The sequence below is a fragment of the Chiloscyllium plagiosum genome, chromosome 2, assembly GCF_004010195.1.
Source record: "Chiloscyllium plagiosum isolate BGI_BamShark_2017 chromosome 2, ASM401019v2, whole genome shotgun sequence".
In the NCBI taxonomy this organism is placed as follows: domain Eukaryota; kingdom Metazoa; phylum Chordata; class Chondrichthyes; order Orectolobiformes; family Hemiscylliidae; genus Chiloscyllium; species Chiloscyllium plagiosum.
This window is the reverse complement of record NC_057711.1, coordinates 132,537,595-132,557,121: the sequence shown is the minus strand read 5'-3', so window position 1 is coordinate 132,557,121 and position 19,527 is coordinate 132,537,595. Positions and strand designations below refer to the sequence as shown.

The window sequence follows — 19,527 nt, the reverse complement described above, 5'->3', positions numbered from 1 at the left end:
GTGATTTCACTGGAAGGGATGCAGAAGAGATTTATCCGGATGGAGCATTACAACTATAAAGAGAGGCTGGATAAGGGTGGCACAGTGGCTCAGTGGTTAGCACTGCTGCCTCGCAGCATCAGGGTCCCAGGTTCGATTCCAGCCTCGGTGACTGTCTGTGTGGAGTTTGCACATTCTCCCCGTGTCTGCGTGGGTTTCCTCCGGGTGCTCCGGTTTCCTCCCACAGTCCAAAGATGTGCAGGTCAGGTGAATTGGCCATGCTAAATTGCCCGTAGTGTTAGGTAAGGAGTAAATGTAGGGGTATGGGTGGGTTGCGCTTCGGCGGGGCGGTGTGGACTTGTTGGGCCGAAGGGCCTGTTTCCACACTGTAAGTAATCTAATCTAAGTAATCTAATCTAAATCTAATCTAATCTCCCTGTGTCTGCGTGGGTTTCCTCCGGGTGCTCCGGTTTCCTCCCACAGCCAGGTAAATTGGCCATGCTAAATTGCCCATAGTGTTGGGTGCATTAGTCAGAGGGAAATGGGATTGGGTGGGTTACTGTTTGGAGGGTCGGTGTGGACTGGTTGGGCCAAAGGGCCTGTTTCCACGCTATAGGGAATCTAATCTAATCTAATAAACTAGGTTGTTTTCTTTGGAGCAGAGAAGCTGGAGTGAAGAACCTGATAGGAGTGTACGAACATGAGAAGCGTGGACAAGGTGGATAGAAAGTAGCCACTCTCTTTAGTTGAAGGTTTAATAACAAGAGGGCACACTTTTAAGGCACGAGGTTTAGAGTGGACTTGAGAAAAGGCAGTTTCATCCTGAGGTTGGTGGGGGATTAGAATGCACTGCTTGGGATAATAGTTGAGGAGAGAAACATTTAAGAAATACTTAGATGTGCACTTGAAATGTCATAACATTCAATGCTACAGGATTAGCATAGATTTAATGTATTGTTTTGGAGGTACAGACTGAATGGGACAAAGGATCTCTACTGTATGATTTTATGACATATGTCAAGCTAACTGTCCTGTGGTTTCCTGCTTTCGGTCTCTCTGCCATTTTAAATAAATGAGTTACATTCAATACTTTACAATCTAAAGGAGCCTTCCCTGAATCTAATGATTTTTGGAAAATTAAGACTAACTCATCAACTGTTTCACTACTTTATATTTGTAAAACTCTAAGATGAAATTGATTAGAACCTGGGGACTTGTCAACTTGCAGTTCCAACAATTGACTCAGTACTGCTTCCCTGGTAACTGCAATTTTCTTGAGTGCCCCCCTCCCTTTTAATTCCTGATTTACACCTGTTTTTGGGATGCTACTTGTACCCTGTCAAATGAAGACTGATAGAAGATATGTTTTCAATGTATCTGCCATCTCTTTCTCCAGTTCTTTGTTTTATTATATCTCATTTTTTATTACTTGATACACTGTCCTACCATGTGGTTACAGTTAGGGGTCTGTAGACAACTCCCACAAGTGACCTCTTGCCTTTATTATTCCCCATCCCTACCTAGACTGCTTCTGTATTTTGGTTTCCTGAATTTAGATCATTACTTTCTAATAATTAGCAGTGCCACTTCCTGTCCTTCCTAAATGTTACATACTGATATATATATTCAGATCCCAATTTAAGTCATCCTACCTAGTCCAGGATCCTCTCAAGGTAAACTTACAGGATGAGTCAGTAGTCTGGAAAACAAATGCAGTGATGGCATTTATTTTGAGACAACTTGAATGTAAAAGCAGGGGTGTACTTCTGAGGCTCTATGAGGCTCTGTTCAGACCACATTTGGAGTATTGTGTGCAGTTTAGGGCCCCATATCTCAGGAAGGATGTACTGGCGCCGGAGCATGTTCAGAGGTTCACGAGAATGGTCCCAGGAATGAAAAGCTTAACATATGAGGAACGTTTGAGGACTCTGCATTATACTCCAAAGTTTTAAAGGATGAGAGGGTATCTAATTGAAACGTACAGAATACTGAATGGCCTGGACAGAGTGGATGTTGGGAAGATGTTTCCATTGGTAGGAAAGACTAGCACCCAAGGGCACAGCCTTGGAGTAAAGGGAAGATCTTTTAGAATGAAGATAAGGAGAAACTTCTTCAGCCAGAGAGTGGTGAATCTATGGTATTCACTGCCACAGAAGGCTGTGGAGGCCAGGTCATTGAGTATATTTAAGACTGAGGTAGATAGGTTCTTGAGTATCAAGGGGATCAAGGGTTACAGAGAAAGTGGGAGAATGGGGTTGAGAAACTTATCAGCCACTATTGAATGGCAGAGCAGAAGTCACTGGGCTGAATGGCCTAATTTCAGTTATAGCCACTGGATTTTACTTAATTATTTCTATTTGCGCCACTATTCAAATATAGTGCCTTAAGTTTCTTACTTTTATTATTTTTATAATCTGTAGTTGTATCTGTTAATTTCGTCTTCAATCTGCATTCTGTTTCTTCCTATCATTTTGTATCATTTTCCACATTAATCCCTTCCTCTGTTGCATTTTCCCCACTCTGTGATTCACCACAGCTTCCCAAATTTGAGCCCTTGCCCCAACTATTTGGTTTAAAGCCTACTCTACTTCCTTACTTCTGCAGTTTTCAAGAACACCAGCCCCAGTAAGGGTCACGTTTTGACCATATCATTGGTGCAGATCTCACATTTTCCTTATAAGTGCCAGTGCCACACAAACTGGAATTCACTTCTCCGAAACTAGTCTTTCAATCACACATTCATCTGTTTAACCTTGTTTTCCTTATGCCAATGTGACAGTTTTCTACTTTTGATTTTCACCTTTCTGTAATTTCACATATTGGAATAACTGTCACCTGTAGATTATCCAGTCTGGGAAAAAAAAACACTCGAACCAGGTAAGGGAATACATAAGCGAACTGTATTACAGGAAAACAACTTTTGGAGCAAAACTAAGAAGGAAAGTGCTTTTGTAACACAAGACTGGAAGACTTCCTCTATTTCCCGCTCTTGAAAATCTGTGCCCAGTGATAAAGCAAATTGGAGAAACCTCTATTCATCAAAACTGAGAATATTTACAAATTATAACACCGCCGTGGATACATGACTTCCATAAAACAAATCATTCTCATGTTAAAAATCTTAATACCTTAAAAACTCTTTTTTTGAAAACTGCATATTCTTTATCTTATTTTACTCGAGAATTTCTGCTTCTTAAAGTTCAAATCCATGATTTTTTTGCTTTGTGTTGTGTTTTATTTTTCTTATGGTAAGTAAATAATAAAAGTCCCCTTCCTTTCACTCAAAAACACTTTTAATTGGCTTCTTGATTTTAGCCAGCATTGTGTTTTAATTGAAATATGCGATACCTGCGTTATAAAAAAAGTTAAAACTATTTGTTGCAATAATCAATTTAAAAAGAGGGGAGAAAATTCACCTTTCCTCACCTAGTTTTAACATTGATTGTAAAAGTAGTGGTTGCAAAACTTATATCAATTTTATTTTTGGCCTCAACAGAAGTTGATTATCAAACAAATGTCAAAATAATTTTGGTGAAATGGACTAACAATGATGCATTTCAACCACACATACTGTACTGAAGAAATAGCTTGTATTTATATAGTGTCTCAGGGCCGAAAGGAATAGAAGAACATTTGGAAAAGCTTAATGCAATCAAACAGAATTAACATGGTTTTGTGAAAGATGTGAAATCATGCTTGACAAATTTGCACGCATGCTTTGACAATATAACAAAGAGAGTTGATAAAAGGGAACCAGTAAATATAGTGTATTAGTATTTCTAAAAGGCAAAACGTGAGGTCCACGGCGTAGGAGCTCACAGTATCGGAAATAATGTATTAGCCTGGATTGTGGATTAGTAAACACACAAGACAATGAGTCAGGATACAGTGCTGGGTCCACTAATTTTAGCCATTTATATAAATGATTTGGATGTGAGCATAACAGTTAGTAATTTTGCAGATGACACCAAATTGGAGGTGTAGTGGACAGCGAAGAAGGTTACCTCAGCTTACAACAGGATCTTGATCAGATGGGCAATGGGCTGAGGAGTGGCAGATGGAGTTCAATTTCGATAAATGAGAGGTGCTGCATTTTGGGAAAGCAAATCTTAGCATGACTTATACACTTAATGGTAAGGTCCTAGGGAGTGTTGCTGAACAAAGAGGCCTTGGAGTGCAGGTTCATAGCTCCTTGAAAGTGGAGTCACAGGTAGATAAGATAGTGAAGAAGGCATTTAGTATGCTTTCCTTTATTGGTCAGAGTATTGAATACAGGAGTTGGGAGGTCATGTTGCGGCTGTACAGGACATTGGTTATGCTACTGTTGGAATATTGCGCGCAATTCTGGTCTCCTTCCTATCAGAAAGATGTTGTGAAACTTGAAAAGGGTTCAGAAAAGATTTTCAAGGATGTTGTCAGTGTTGGAGGATTTGGGCTATCGGGAGAGGTTGAACAGGCGAGAGCTATTGTCAGAGGCTGAGGGGTGACCTTATAGAGGTTTGCAAAATCATGAGGGGCATGGATAGGGTAAATAGACAAAGTCTTTTCCCTGGGGTGGGGTAGTCCAGAACTAGAGGGCATAGGTTTAGGGTGACAGGGGAAAGATATAAAAGAGACCTAAGGGGCAACTTTTTCGCACAGAGCATGGTACGTGTATGGAATGAGCTGCCAGAGAGAGTGGTGGAAGCTAGTACAATTGCAAAATTTCAAAGGCGTCTGGATGGATATACAAATAGGAGAGGTTTGGAGGGCTATGGGCTGGATGCTAGCATGTGGGACTAGATTTGGGTTGGGATATCTGGTCAGCATGGACGAGTTGGACCGAAGGGTCTGTTTCCATGCTCTGCATCTCTATGACTCGATGACTCTAGTTGAATGCTACAAAGATCAGTCCTTGGAGTTAATTATTTGCCGCCGAGATTGATGACTTGGAGGAGGGGGCAGAGTGTATAATATTCAGATTCGCTGATGAACACAAAAATAGGTTAGAATGGCTTCTTTTTGTGATGAGGATGTATGAAATCTGCAAGAAGACATAGGTTGACAAAGTGGGCAAATTCTTGATAGTTGGAGTTTAAGTAGAAAAGTATTGGGTCATGCACTTTGATAGGAAGAATGAAAAGGCAAACTATTATTTAAATGGAGAGAGGCTCCATAAGGGATTTATGCAATCATGAGGGATTTAAATAAGGTGAATGACAAGGGTCTTTTCCCTCGGTGAGGGAATTCAAAATTAGGGGGCACATTTTTAAGGTTGACAGGACAAAGATTTAAAAAGGACATGAAGGGCAGCTTTTTTTACAAAGAGAATAGTTTGTGTGTGGAATGAACAGAGGAAGTAGTGAATGCAGGTACAGTTACAATATTTAAAAGGCATTTGGATAAGTTCATAAATAGTAAAAGTTTAGAGGGATATGGGCCAAGCTCGGGCAGGTGAGACTAGTTTAGTTTGGGAACATGGTCGGCTTGGACTGATTAGACTGAAGGATCTGTTTTCATGCTGTATGACTCTGTGTCTCTCAGTTTATAGCGTTGTGGCATCAAATTGATTAGAGCATTCTTGTGCAGTGGTAATGTCCCTACCTCAGGGACAGTAGACCCAGATTCAAGTCCCATTTGTTCTGGAGGTATGTAGAAACATCTCTGACCAGGTTTATTAGAAAATATCCATTAAATAGGTTGGGGATATTGTGATACAGTGGCAGAACCCCTACCTCTGAGCCAGGAGGCTCAGGTAAAGCCCCAGCTGCTCCATAGCTGTGTTACAAAATCTCTCTGAACAGGTTGATTAGAAATTAACTACAAAATAGGATGTGTATATTATCCATATTTGTTACATTCTAGAGTTCAAATTGCTATATCAGTAAGAATGTCTTAACTCAATTTTGTGCTATTCTTAACATATTTCTTTTCGCAGACTATGTTTCGTCATATCTACAATGCATCTTGAATTTAAATGATCTTTTAACTGTTGCGACCCATTTATAATCTCGTCCCTGAGTTCTATGAAGCATACTCAAACGTCCAAAACTGTTATCCAACATAACATGTTTCAACAATGTTATAATAGATACTAAATGCCTTGTATTTTTCCTTTCCCTCTGAAGATGAAGGAAGTGAGGTTGACAGCGAAATGGATGATGAATTGGAAGATTCTGGAGAACCACCATTCAAGAGGGAAAAAATAGACCTTAACCAGACACTACAGGGTGTCTGTGTAGCACCATCTCTCAACAGCAGCATGCAACACGACCCTCTGATCCCTCTACATGCTGAACAAATCATTACAAGTGTGGCTAGTGCCAGGCACTGCAGCACTGTTGGAAGCACATACACGGCAGTCTAAACAATAATTTGACCATTCGTTGATTATCCTTCTCTTATTTACTTCAAGCCTGAAGTCTGACTGTGTTGTGGCTTCAGCTATTGAGATGACACATACTGCTATGCTGAATGTTACTCTCATACACTAACTAGGTGTATATAGGTTTTGTTTTTGGATTATGTTTGGTCCCATATTGATCATGTTGACTAAAGGGACTCAGTAGACATTGCAATTGTAATTGATGAACTTCTAACAGTATAAGTTGTTTTGTTTAGTTCAGTTTTTGATTGAAAATATATTCTTATACATGCGACAGGATATGCTCACTTGACAGCAGAAGTACCTAAAGGTCAGGGCTAGAATCCAACAATATCCTGTTATCTCACTGCTGATTTTATCTTTCTTTTGGTTTGAATCTGTTTCAAAAGGATCCAGGATTATAGTTCTGCTGCGTTGTTTGAATGCACTTGAATAAGTTACAATCGGACAAAGCTGTACTTATCACTACTTATACATTAGGTGGTTCCATCATTCATGCATTATGTGTATTTTAGAAATAACTTAAGCCAAACATTGTAATGAATGAGTAATGGTTACTTTTTGGATTGGAGACGTGGCATTGTAATCATCAACAGTATTTTTGACCAAAGTGTTTGCTTAAGTAACAATTCTTGTGCCTCACCACCATTAATGCCTCAGATTTCTAGTAATTTTGCTGTTACCTCAAAGATTAGTGTTACTACATTCTATTAATTTATGACCAGAGCACCTAAAATCCTCAATGTTTCTGCCCATGTTATTCCAGGAAATATTTCTTTGTTGCAAGCAATTTTCCATAAAATTGTAAGTTTCCTTTCAGAAGTTGCATGCAGAAAATCACTTTTCTGCCTTTTATCACAATTGCTGGTCTGAACAAGTAACTGGGTTGTTGTACTGGATTCTAACCATGAAGCAGTTTATTTCAGCATATTGATGTGCTCTAAGCTTTGACCACAAATATTTGACTGTTACACATACAGGAATATAATTTTTTTCTGTCAAATTAATGGACCAGACTTCTGCTGTTGAAGATTTTAGAATGTAGATTTATGGTTGAAGTTGAAAGCTTGAGAGAGGAGGCCGTGTTCATTGTTACTGGCCTCCTAAAACTGTACTGTATTTAAAATTCGTCAAAAATCAAAATCTATTCAATTCTTTAAAACAACTTCCTACCTTTGCAGAAAGTTCAATGGAGTTCCCTTTGAAACATCAAAGTTTTGAATGCTACTGATTTGCAAAGTAGTGCAGCCATATTTAAAAACTAGATTAGTTTAATAACCATTTTTTGGGAAAAAGTGTTAATGATAAAGGCTGCAGTATGTGATAAAATATGTTGCATTTGTTTCAGTTATGATTATACTTTCTGGGTGAGGTCTTGCTAGACCAACAAAAAGTATACCGTTTCATTTGAAGTCCACTGTACCTGTGAATAATGTGAGGATAGACTGAAATCAATCATTGCGAATTGATTTGTCTGTTCCATCTGTTTTGCTGTAGTGTCTTTAGCTGCTATGATAAGACTTTATGAGGGGTTGGCCAATACTGCCTGTTACCAGTACTTCAACACTTTTTCATTGGTTAACTGATGTAACCACGGCTGTTTGTTTTCCATTCAATAAGACAACAACATTAAGAAATTGAATTGAAATTTTAAACATAGGAAATTTTAAGATGGATAAGTGTAGAAATTTGATTTTGTGAAAATTTTGAATATGTATCATATATATAAAAATATACATATATTCAAATTTGGTTAAAACTAGCATGATTACTATTTAAGAACTGTGATATCTGAGCTGATTTCAGCAGCTGTATTAGCCAACTCCTCAGTGTAACTACAGAAGACAAGAATGTAGCACTCAGCATAGTCTTGGCAGCTTTACGTTGAGTTTTCTATGTGGTCTGTGTGGTTGTCAAAGATGACGAGACCAAAAGTACTGTAGCTGGCACACCTCACACATACTCATCAATTCTGTAGGAACAGACTTGGTAGGCAATTAAATGCCACTTCAGGAATGTATGTCAGGGATTACTGTACCTCGGCTATTACACAGTGCCTTAAACAGTTATGGAAAGAGTTAATTTTTGTAGTTCAGCAAGGTGTGCCTGCTGTTTTTCTACTACCCACAGGGGAAACTATGGAATGGAAGCTCGAGTGATGATTCTTAGTTAGAAACCTATGTCTTTTTCTTACACTAAGAATGAGTATATTTGTCTTATGAAGCCATGAGGAATGAGTAAGTATATGCATTAATCAGAACTTGAGATACATTTCAGTTGCATTATCCAAAAAGCATACAGTGTCTGAAGATTGTAGAAATCTAGAAACGACTAATTAATGCAAAATACTTCACTCATTTTTAGCATATCTATAGAAAAACCAATTCTAAACATCTATTGACAAAGGCATTGTGCACATTTTTTCCCTCATATAATTACCTAGAATTTTACAAGACTCTCAGTATATTCTCTACTTATTGTGAATATGGATCCTGACTAAATGAAAGTGCAGTTTGCACTTTCTCTGGATAAATATGTTTTAAACCGTCCTATATGATAGTAGTGTTTTCACAAATTTGCCTCAATTTCGGAAAATATGTAGTCCCTTTTGGGGGAGGATGGAGATCATTAGTGATTACATCTTTTATTGAGCCTTTGGAGAAACCTGCTCGATGATTAGTTATTTTTAAAGTTTAAGACAAGAGGAAAACCTGCTTCCTGTAATGCACAATGACTCTGTTCATTTTCAGATAAGGTACTTTTCAGTACTGTGAGACAGTAAGACACATATGTGCCGTTAAACGAATTGGCAAGTAACAGTGTACACTTTGCAAAGGGTTTCTTTGAAGCCAATAATGTTTACAAACTTTCTTGAGGTACAATTAAAAATTCTGAAGAACACTCCAACTGCCTCCCCTCACCACCCTATCCAAGAAAGGGGTCACATTGGCTTTTTAACAGCAGACTTTTTAAAGAAAATATCTATATGTTAAATTTCAGGCAAGACAAATCAATTAAACATGGCAAATGTTTAAAGTCTTTGCTTTTCTAAACTGCAAAAAGTCCAAAAGTCATTGATCGCTTTGAAATGGTTTTATCAAACAAATTAACTTAGGTTAATGCAAACATACTCATTCTTTTCAATGTCATTGATTTTGATGCTGATCAGCACCAACCAAGTTAAGGCCATTAGGCAGCTTCACCTGCCTCTTGGGGAAGATTCTCCTTAATCCTGTTTTCTGTGCTTTAACACCAAACATCAAAGGTTTGTTTTTCAATATATTTAAAGTCTTAATGGTATTCAAAACAATTTGGGTCATTTGTTTCATAAACATTCTGCCCCTTCAATCTTCAAAAAAAAACAAACCTTACTTATTTCTGTCTTATGTTAACATTTACATACTGTTCTGGACCAAAATGTGTTTATATGGTGTGTTTGTAATGGTTAAGGAAAGCCTTCTATATATTTCTTTTCTTTGTACTTTTTTTTAAAAAAGTGTTTAGTTTGTTGTGCTGCAGATATATTTGGATCGTAATGTGCAATTTAGAGAGTTGTTAAGGGGCTGATGGGGGAATGGGGTTTGTCTGTAGACCCCGTGTTAACAACAAACTGTAGTTCTGTGGAACAGAACACACACTGCTCTGTTTAATCAATAGACTCCTTGAACTTGGTAGAAATGGGCATTTTACCTGGTATAAAAACTGGAATTGAAGCATGACCTTTATATTGAGTTTCAGTACTGATGGATAATGGTCCAATAAATTGTTCTCATACGTGAAGGTATGCAATGAAAGCTCTGTGTTTTGGCAGTAGAAGTGCTTCTCAGTCTGCATGCCTTTCTATATGCTGCTAGATTGTGGTTTTTGTTTTGGTGCCAGCTAGGTAACCACATTTTAATTTTTCGCACTTTTTTTCCTGCTTACACCATCATATTTCAAACAGCCACTTACAGTGAATTATTTCAGCCTTTATTAAAAAATATACATAACTGAAGTGCAAATCCATTTCCGCCCTATTGTAGCGTTTACTAGTGTGCTTAAACTACTTTTTTTTTGCCAAATCTTATGATGTGGAAGATAGAAGCACTGAATGGTGGTAATATTTTGACATACTTACATGGTATTGCTAGTTATCAATTTGTTTAAATTTCAAAAATTATATTAGCATCCAGTGATTATGATTGAGAATGTTAAAGTCCAGCTAATTTGGGAATAATTACTATTATTTTTTTAAAATCTATCATTAATAACTCCATTCTTTCACTTCCTGGGTAATTTTGCTGTATGTCAGATTGGGATGTCTGGTCAGTGCGGACAACTCGAACTGAAGGGTCTGTTTCCATGCTTTATGGCTCCTTTCTGTGTCAAATGCACATACCTGCTGACCATGTCCTCCACTGATATCCTGAACTCAAGCCTTTTCTGAAGGTGTTCTTCTAGCCATTACGAGGTGTGCAAAAATGGAATCCTAGCCACTAGATTGATGGTAGAGAGATTTCTTGTGCAGAGAATACGATTAATAGAAGAAGAGAATACATTTCTCATTGTTCCATGACCCAGTACAAAAGTTGAAGTTCTGGAGAGCTGAACAGGAAAGGGAAGTTTAGGTTACAGCCTGGTCAGCCATGATCTTGTTGAATGATGAGGCTGCTGTAAGGGACCTGTTCCTATTTCAAATGGTTGTGTAGTATGGCATTAGTAGCTGCTCTGTTCCTGTTTTTGAAATGGTTAGAATAAGATTCAATGATCAGAATTACCCTGGCAAGTTTTAATCCAAGAATCAGAGGCACATGTTACATATTGAAAGGTTTTTACAGTTAGGTCTTTAGAATTAAGAAAAATATTACTTTGCTGTTTACAAAATAAAATGCCAAGTCTTTTTATCTTTTATTGAACAATTATAGTTTCTGAACTTTGCTAGAAAGCATGATTCTTGAAAACTAAATATTTAATGTGTGTAATTTAATTCATTCGTATCTTAGTTTGCTTATTAAAATATGTTACCATCGTAATTGCATTCCTTTAAGGACCAATGGAATCAATCAACTTATTCCTTTGAATCCACAACTAGTAATTGCACTCAGATTTGGAAGCAGCAGGGCACCTTTTCATTATATTTGTTTCCAGCCATTGAGTATCTATAGGGAGCATTAAGGAAGATATATATTTATTTCAGTTTTGGATATTAAAATAGATACGGTGGTTCCACAGTGGTTTTGTTTTTAAGATTTTGAGAGTATTTTTACTCATGGTCAAAACAAGAAGATCATAAGAAACATTTCTATAATGGCAAGGACATTTTTCAGAAGGCAATTACAATAGTACCTGACTGTGATTTTTGCTTTGGTGCCAGCTGGGTAACTGATTAGTTTAACAAATAATTAAAACAAATAAGAAATTCTGTTCAATATGTTTCAGAATTGAGCATGAGCATATTCCTTTTCCTTGTTTTACATTCCTTTCTTGTGGTTTCTTTTCTTCTGACGGCTCCTTGAGCACAGGAAATCTGTTTCTATGGCTCTCTGTCTATGCTGTCTTCTCACTGTCCATTAGAATGAGAGAGAGACTGGCTCACATTCATAGGCTTTCACAAAGAAAATTATCTCTGAGAGAAGCATTCGGCTGTCATAACTCATCTTTCCATGTCCCTGCTTACCTCTCAAATTATTCCAGACCATTTACCTCCACTACCCTCCCTGAATAGACAATTCCAAATATCAGATTCCTGTAGCCTGAAGAAACGCACCTTAGCTTCAGTACTGAAAGTTTCTACTACCAGATTACATATTTGATTCACAGTTCAATTGGAACTTGAAATAATATGTTGAGTTTAATTTTTTTTATCTTTGTTAGTACTTTTCTGGTAATAAGGTGCCCTCTCATACCCTCTGTTCAACATTTACAAGCCAAAAACCATCAAAGCTTTTAACACTGTCAAGTGGAATAACAGACAATGTGAAATTGATTATCCATTTCCAATCTGATTTTCCTTGTCAATAACTGTAATATTGGAAAGAGAAATGGTCCTTCAGCGTATTTAGCTTGCTATCGTCTAACTCAGGGCCCTGTCTAGCTTATTTCTCCCAATTTATCTCTATTGCTTTGTTTTTTTTTGAAGCTTAGAGTTCAAGTTAGAGGGCAGTGTGATGGTGTTAAAATATAAGAGTCCAGTAGAGGATGGGGCATTCTGGGAACTTAGGGATTCAAAGACTTTGCCGATGTTGACAAAGCCAGATTCCCAGCTAGATTCACTACCTACCCATTTGACAACTGTATGGAAGAGGCTGTAGCTTAGGATCCATGGGAATAATCCCTGGAACAATCCAGACACTGTTCTGAAGGCAATTCCATCTTCATCAGGAGGAAGCTGGGACTTGGAAAGCCTAAGGAATCTTTGTGGGGCCTGAATGGAGCACTGATGTTCAAGCCCACAAGGAATGTAGAGTCATAGAATCCCTACAATGCAGAAAGAGGCCATTCAGCCCATCGAGTCTGCATAGACCCTCCAAAGAACATTCTATCCAGGCTCTCAACACCCCCCGCCCCAAACCACCACCACCCTACCCATATACCCCTGCATGTCCCATGGCCAGTCCACCTAACCTGCACATCTTTAGACTGTGGGAGGAAATTGGATCGCCTGGAGGAAACCCACATTGACACAGGGAGAATGTGCAAACTCCACACAGGTAGTTTCCCAAGGCTGGAATCAAAACCGTGTCCCTGATGCTGTAAGGCAGCATTGCTAACCACCATTTAAATGGAAGATGAAAATTTCTAATCCTATTTTGACTTCATGGAAATGGGTTCCTTCTGATGTTGTATTGTCTTCAAGCTCACTGGCTTGAAGTTAATAATTTTTCACAGTGCTGGTAGCATAACTGGACTGTAGCTTTGGGAAGTCTTTGAGCCTCATTAATGGCATGATCTGCTGTCATATTAATTACAGCTCTGGTGAAAGCATTGGTTGAAGGTGGTCTTCAGCTCCTCCCATGCCCCATTCTTACTGTTGGAGGGGGTAATAATACCTGCCTTGAAGAAGTTTTCCTCCTCTCTCTACAAGAATCTCAGTGAGTCTCTACTTTGTTCCCCCTCCATTTACCTCTCCACTCTGCAGGCACCCTGCCTGTATTCCTGATGAAGGGCTTTTGCTTGAAATGTCGATTTTCCTGCTCCTCGGATGCTGCCTAACCTGCTGTGCCTTTCCAGCACCACACTAATGTAGACTCTAGTTTCCAGCATCTGCAGTCCTTGTTTTTACCTGGTTGATTTTAACCCTACTGCGAATCCTCTTGCAAGGATACCTCCCTTGAAGAAGTTTTCCTCCTCTCTCTACAAGAATCTCAGTGAGTCTCTACTTTCTCCCCACCCCCCTCATTTATCTCTCCACCCCGGAGGCTCCCTGCCTCTATTCCTGATGAAGGGCTTTTGAAACGTTGATTTTCCTGCTCCTCGGATGCTGCCTGACCTGCTGTGCTTTTTCGGCACCACTCTAATCCAGACTCTCATCCCATATCATATCCCAGTTAACATCATTTGTCGAGATTGGATGCCTTTCTACTTCTTTTTCCCAGCTGCTTTCTCCATGAAGTAATTTTAAAACTAGAATGTTATAGCAAACACATCATTTCCACCTCAGCACAAGTTAGAATTCCTCGCTTAGAAAAAAAATTGACTGTAAGACAAAACATGTAAAATAAAGCCCCAATATACCAAATATGTAAATTAATATTTAAATCAATTGGCCTTGAGACAAGTGAGTGCCTTTTAAAAACATTTGTTAATCTTGTGCCTGAATTGTAGATATCCACCCAGGCTGCAGAACAACACTGATTCACTGCTTCCTTCAGCTCCACATCATTATATTTTGTTCTTAAAATTGAGTAATTTAAAAGTCATACATTTAACTCTATTGTCTCAAGTCTCTCAAAAATAAAGATACCTGTACTGTGCCTGAATTGCCCCTTGTTACAGTGTTTTAAGTTTTATAATACTAAGGACAAACATTCTGTACAGAACTTCACTTTACAAAACAATATTCTACTCCAACAACAAGAATTGAATAAATGGACTGAAGTGAACACTCTCCCCTCATGGCTGTACCGTGATACCACGTTGTGACAGGAAGTATTCTGTGCAAAATGCCTGCTGGCAAATTCCTTCATGTTGGCAATTCATGAACACAACTGAATGCAGATGACAGACTCCTGTAACTACAGCCTTTAACACTGAGTCACTAGTCGGCAATTCAGTCGGCAATATTAGCCCCTTTTAAATAGAGCTTTTCAGTGCCATTTTCAAATTCACTAAGTGGCAAATTGGAGTATTCAGATGCACAAGCACAGAAAGGCCCAAAATATTGGGGATTTTTTAAAAAATTGGTCTAATGACATCTCAATTGTGTGAATTAATAATGTAAAAGTTAAGATTTTTCAGATTTTTTGTAGAGAATGTATTGTGAAATTATGTACTTTTTCTGTTTTTTGAATGACAGCTGCATATAGTTTTAATTATTTAAACACCTATGATGTGATTTTGAATAATGTTCAATTATGTAAATATATATTTCATGCTGTGATTTTGTGAGAAATGTTTTATGAGATCTTTCAATATATCATGAACTTTATAAATTGGTTGAAGCAAACTGATAGTGTGCGTGTGAAAGGTTTGTACTGTGTACTGTACAACAACAGGAATTTTTTGTAAACAGGAATATGAAATCTTACAGTGTGTTCTTACATGTAGACAAGCAACTAGTATATACTGAAGACACTTGTGTAGAAAGTTCTTTCTTAATATTTCAGACTTGAACTCAGGCTAGCTTTTCTTGTCGTGTTTCTATAAGCTGTGGCTTGTCTGTACAAAAAAAACAATAAAAATTTGTTTTTCTTGGTTAAAGAGAGTTTTATTTTAAATCTTGTTTGTTGTATTTGTTTATATTCTCAAGAGTACCTGTTTTTAAAAATGTATTCATTCACAGGATGAGGGAGTCACTGGCATTGCCCACAGGGCAGTTAAGAGTCAACCACATTGCTATGGGTCTGGGGTCACACATAGGCCAAACCAGGGAAGGATGGTTGTTTCCTTCCCTAAAGGTCATTAATGAACCAGATGGGTTTTTCCAACAATCGGCAATGGATTCATGGTCATTAGACTCTTAATTCAGATTTTTTTCCCCTTTTTTGAATTCAAGTTCCACTATCATGGGATTCAAGCCTGAGTCCCCAGAACATTACTTGGATCTCTGAATCAACAATCCAGCAATAATGCCACTAGGCCATCGCTCCCCTTAATAACTTTAGCAGAACAAAAAAGCTGCTAAAATCACAGCAGTTCCAGTCCCTATCAATATGTAGTGAGACCATGTCTGACTTTCTCTTTGTGCTCTATACCTCTACCATGTTTGTTTCTTCCTGCTGCTATAAATAATTTTCCATATTCTGCTTTGCAAATGTGTCTATCTTACGGCTCCATAAATTTGATTTTAGTTTTATATGTAGCAATATTTTACAATTTAATTTTGACTTTATGGAGGGACTTATTTTTAGTAAGCCTTTCCCTTAACCATGATGAAAATGTTATCTTGGGCCCAATAATGAGCTGCTTTCAGTTTTGAATCAACTTTTCCCATCTTGTACCACCAAGTGTAATCAGCAGGTACCACTGGAAGAAGAATGAATGTCGAGTGGTTTTCAAAATAGTAAGAGTTTATGTGTCATTTTAAAACTACCATCATGTGTTTATTGTTGACTGTGACAATACATTTTGAATACAGAGATTAAATTGCTAAGGTTTTTGATTCTTCCACAGAAAAAATTACCATCAACCACATGGCAATAATTATTCAGTAATAATGTAACAAAGGTGTGAGTTATACAGATTGCAGTACGTGGGAATTCTAAGAGATCGCTGGCATTCCAGGTCACCACATCTGCAGGAAGATGACCAGCTTGAGTGCTTTTTGGAGCTTGGGGGAATTGGTAAAGAATGGCACTGGGAGCAGGAGGGCCTGTAGAAACAGGTATGCGAACATAAGACAATAAGATATGATCAGCCATGATTGAATGATGGAGTAGACTCAATGATGCCAAATAGCCTAATTCTGCTCTTGTATCTTCTGGTAAGAGCAGATGTGTAGGCCATTCAGCCCATCAGATCTCCACCATTCAATGAGATTATGGCTAATTTGATAATTCTCAATTTGACTTTCTGCCTTTTTCCCTTTAACCCTTCACTCCCTTACTAATTTAAAAATCTATTTCCGCTTTCAATATACTTAGCAACCCAAGCCTCAACAGCCCTCTGGTAAAGAATTTCACAGATTCACTACCCTTTGAGAAGAAATTGCTCCTCATCTCTCTTTTAGATGTGAGACCCCTTATTCTAAGAGTATGCCCTCTGGTCCTAGACTCCTCTAGAAGGGGAAACAACTGCTTATATCTACCCTGTTAAGTCTTCTAAGAACCTTGTACATTTCAATAAGGTTGTCTCTGATTCTTCTAAACTCCGAGGACAGGCCCAACCTACTCAATCTCTCCTTGTAAGACAGTCTGCCCATTTCCTGGTGATAGCCTGGTGAACCTTGCCTGGATTATCTCCACCATCAGTATATCTCTCCTTACAGCAGCAGTCCAAAACTGGTTACTATATTCCAGCTGTGGTCTGAGTATTGTCTTGTGTAGTTTTAGTAAAACCTCACTATTTTGATGCTCCATTCCCTCTGAAGTACCTTTGTATACCTCTATGAGTCTAATTTTCCTAAGTACATAATCTCACATTTCCCATATTCCATCGGCCAAGTTTTTGCCCACTTGCCTAATTTGTATATATCCCTCTGCTGATTCTTTGTCTCATCCTCACCACTTACTTTCCCTCTTATTTTTGCATTATCTCCAAACTTGACAATAATACCTTCACTGTCCTCATCCAAGTTATTTACATATTGTAAATAATTGTGTATCCTACCACTGGTCCCTGTGGCACACTACTAGTTACAAGTTGCCATCTTGAAAATTGCCCCCTTATCCCAACACTATTAGCTAATCCTTTCTCCACACCAGTATACTACCTCCAACACCATAGACTCTTATTAAGTAACCTAATGTGTTGTATCTGTTCAAACACTTGAAAAATCCAAATATATTACAGCTATTGTTTCCCCTTTATCCTGCTTGATATCTCCTCAAAAGTATTGTCGTAAGTTTTTCAGGCATGATTTCCCCTTCATAAGCCATGCTGACTCTGCTTAATCATGGTTTATATTAGGAGAAAGTGAGGTCTGCAGATGCTGGAGATCAGAGCTGAAAATGTGTTGCTGGAAAAGCACAGCAGGTCAGGCAGCATCCAGGGAACAGGAGAATCGACATTTCGGGCATAAGCCCTTCTTCAGGAATGAGGAAAGTGAGCTACTAATGGTTTATATTAGTAAATGCTCTGCTATTACATCCTTTATAATAGACTATTAACATTTTCCGAATAACAGACATCAAGCTAACCAGCCCACAGTTACCTTTTTTTATTGTCTCCATCACTTTTTTAAAAAAATAAAGATATTACATTGGCAGTTCTCCAATCCTCATGGACTTTTCCAGATCTGAGGATTCCTGGAAGATTACTACCAGTGCAAGCACTATTTCTGAAACTAATTACTTTAATATGCTAGGATTCCAACAGATAAAGGTGACTTATTCAGAGTTTGTGAGAAGATTTGTAGCTCGGGTGCTCGTTGTTGTGGTTGTGTTCGCCGAGCTGGGAATTTGTGTTGCAGATGTTTCGTCCCCTGTCTAGGTGACATCCTCAGTGCTTGGGAGCCACCTGTGAAGCACTTCGGTGATATTTCCTCCGGCATTTATAGTGGTTTGTCTCTGCCGCTTCCGGTTGTCAGTTCTAGCTGTCCGTTGCAGTGGTCGGTATATTGGGTCCAGGTTGATGTGCTTATTGATTGAATCTGTGGATGAGTGCCATGCATGTAGGAATTCCCTGGCTGTTCTCTGTTTGGCTTGTCCTATCATAGTAGTGTTGTCCCAGTCGAACACACAGAAAACATCACAGAAGCGCTTCACAGGAGGCTCCCAAGCACTGAGGATGTCACCTAGACAGGGGATGAAACGTCTGCAACACAAATTCCCAGCTCGGCGAACAGAACCACAACAATGAGCACCCGAGCTACAAATCATCTCACAAACTTTGAACACCTACGGGCGAGAGACACTAAGACAAGCCAGGAAATGGAAATCCTGTGTCAACCGCCTAAGCGCCACATACGAACAACTCCGGTTCCTGCATGAATGCTGAAAGAATCGAATCCTTCCACCATGTGTCAGATACAGACCACCAGTCAACAACCCACAAGCCAGGGATACAGCCAGACAACAGATTCAGGATGATCCAGGTAATGATTACAGACGCTCACAACAGACTTCACAAATACAGACAAGAAATTACCCGCCAAAAACTGTTAATTTCAAAAACCACCAATCAGGAATGGACCCAGACCATAGAACAGGCCGTCACCATAGGACAGAACAGGACCACACACCGCAAAAAAAAGCACTAAAAGAAAAAATGGTCAAACTAACACACAACAGAAAGGACACCACAACACACACCTGGGTTAGAAACCTCTCCCACAGACAGCTCACAGAAAGAACAATACTGGCCAAGGGACTGGACTACAACCACAGGGATGCCAAGACAGCAGACTTCCTAGCAGCAGTAGAATGCACACTCAGGAACAATGGACTGACAGAAGAGACACAACAAACAGTGAGACAAAGTATCGTACCGCTGATAACAAGAAAAAGACAAACACATAACCTCAACACCAAGGAGTAGGAAGCACTAAAATCACTAAGAAACGATAAGAACTAATCATACTACCAGCAGACAAAGGCAGAATGACGGTCATCCTAGACAGAGTACATCCAAAAAGCGCAACAACTACTTGCAGATACCAACACCTACCCAAAGAGGGAGTTTGACCCTACCCCACAGCTCACCAATAGGATAAACAACACACTGAGGAACCTACAAAAAAACAGACAGATAACCAGGTCAGACCTACAGGGAATGAAACCTGAAAGCAACAACACCCCCAGATTCTATGGACTACCTAAAGTGCACAAACCAGACATCCCACTCAGACCCATAGTATCACTACCAGGGACACCATCACACAAACTGGC

At 38.8% G+C, this 19,527-nt stretch overlaps 1 protein-coding gene across 8 annotated transcripts in view; it reads left to right on the top strand.

Annotated features, from left to right (window-relative positions):
* The window catches only part of LOC122564059 (transcription factor RFX3-like), a 309,606-nt gene extending 296,607 nt beyond the window's left edge, over positions 1-12,999 (top strand). For all 8 annotated transcript variants that reach the window (XM_043718555.1, XM_043718547.1, XM_043718574.1 and 5 more), the window contains one exon: positions 6,087-12,999. In XM_043718555.1, the coding sequence (XP_043574490.1) occupies positions 6,087-6,325 (239 nt within the window). In that variant the 3' untranslated portion in view covers positions 6,326-12,999. The remainder of the gene's footprint in view (positions 1-6,086) is intronic.
* Positions 13,000-19,527: the final 6,528 nt, after the last annotated feature.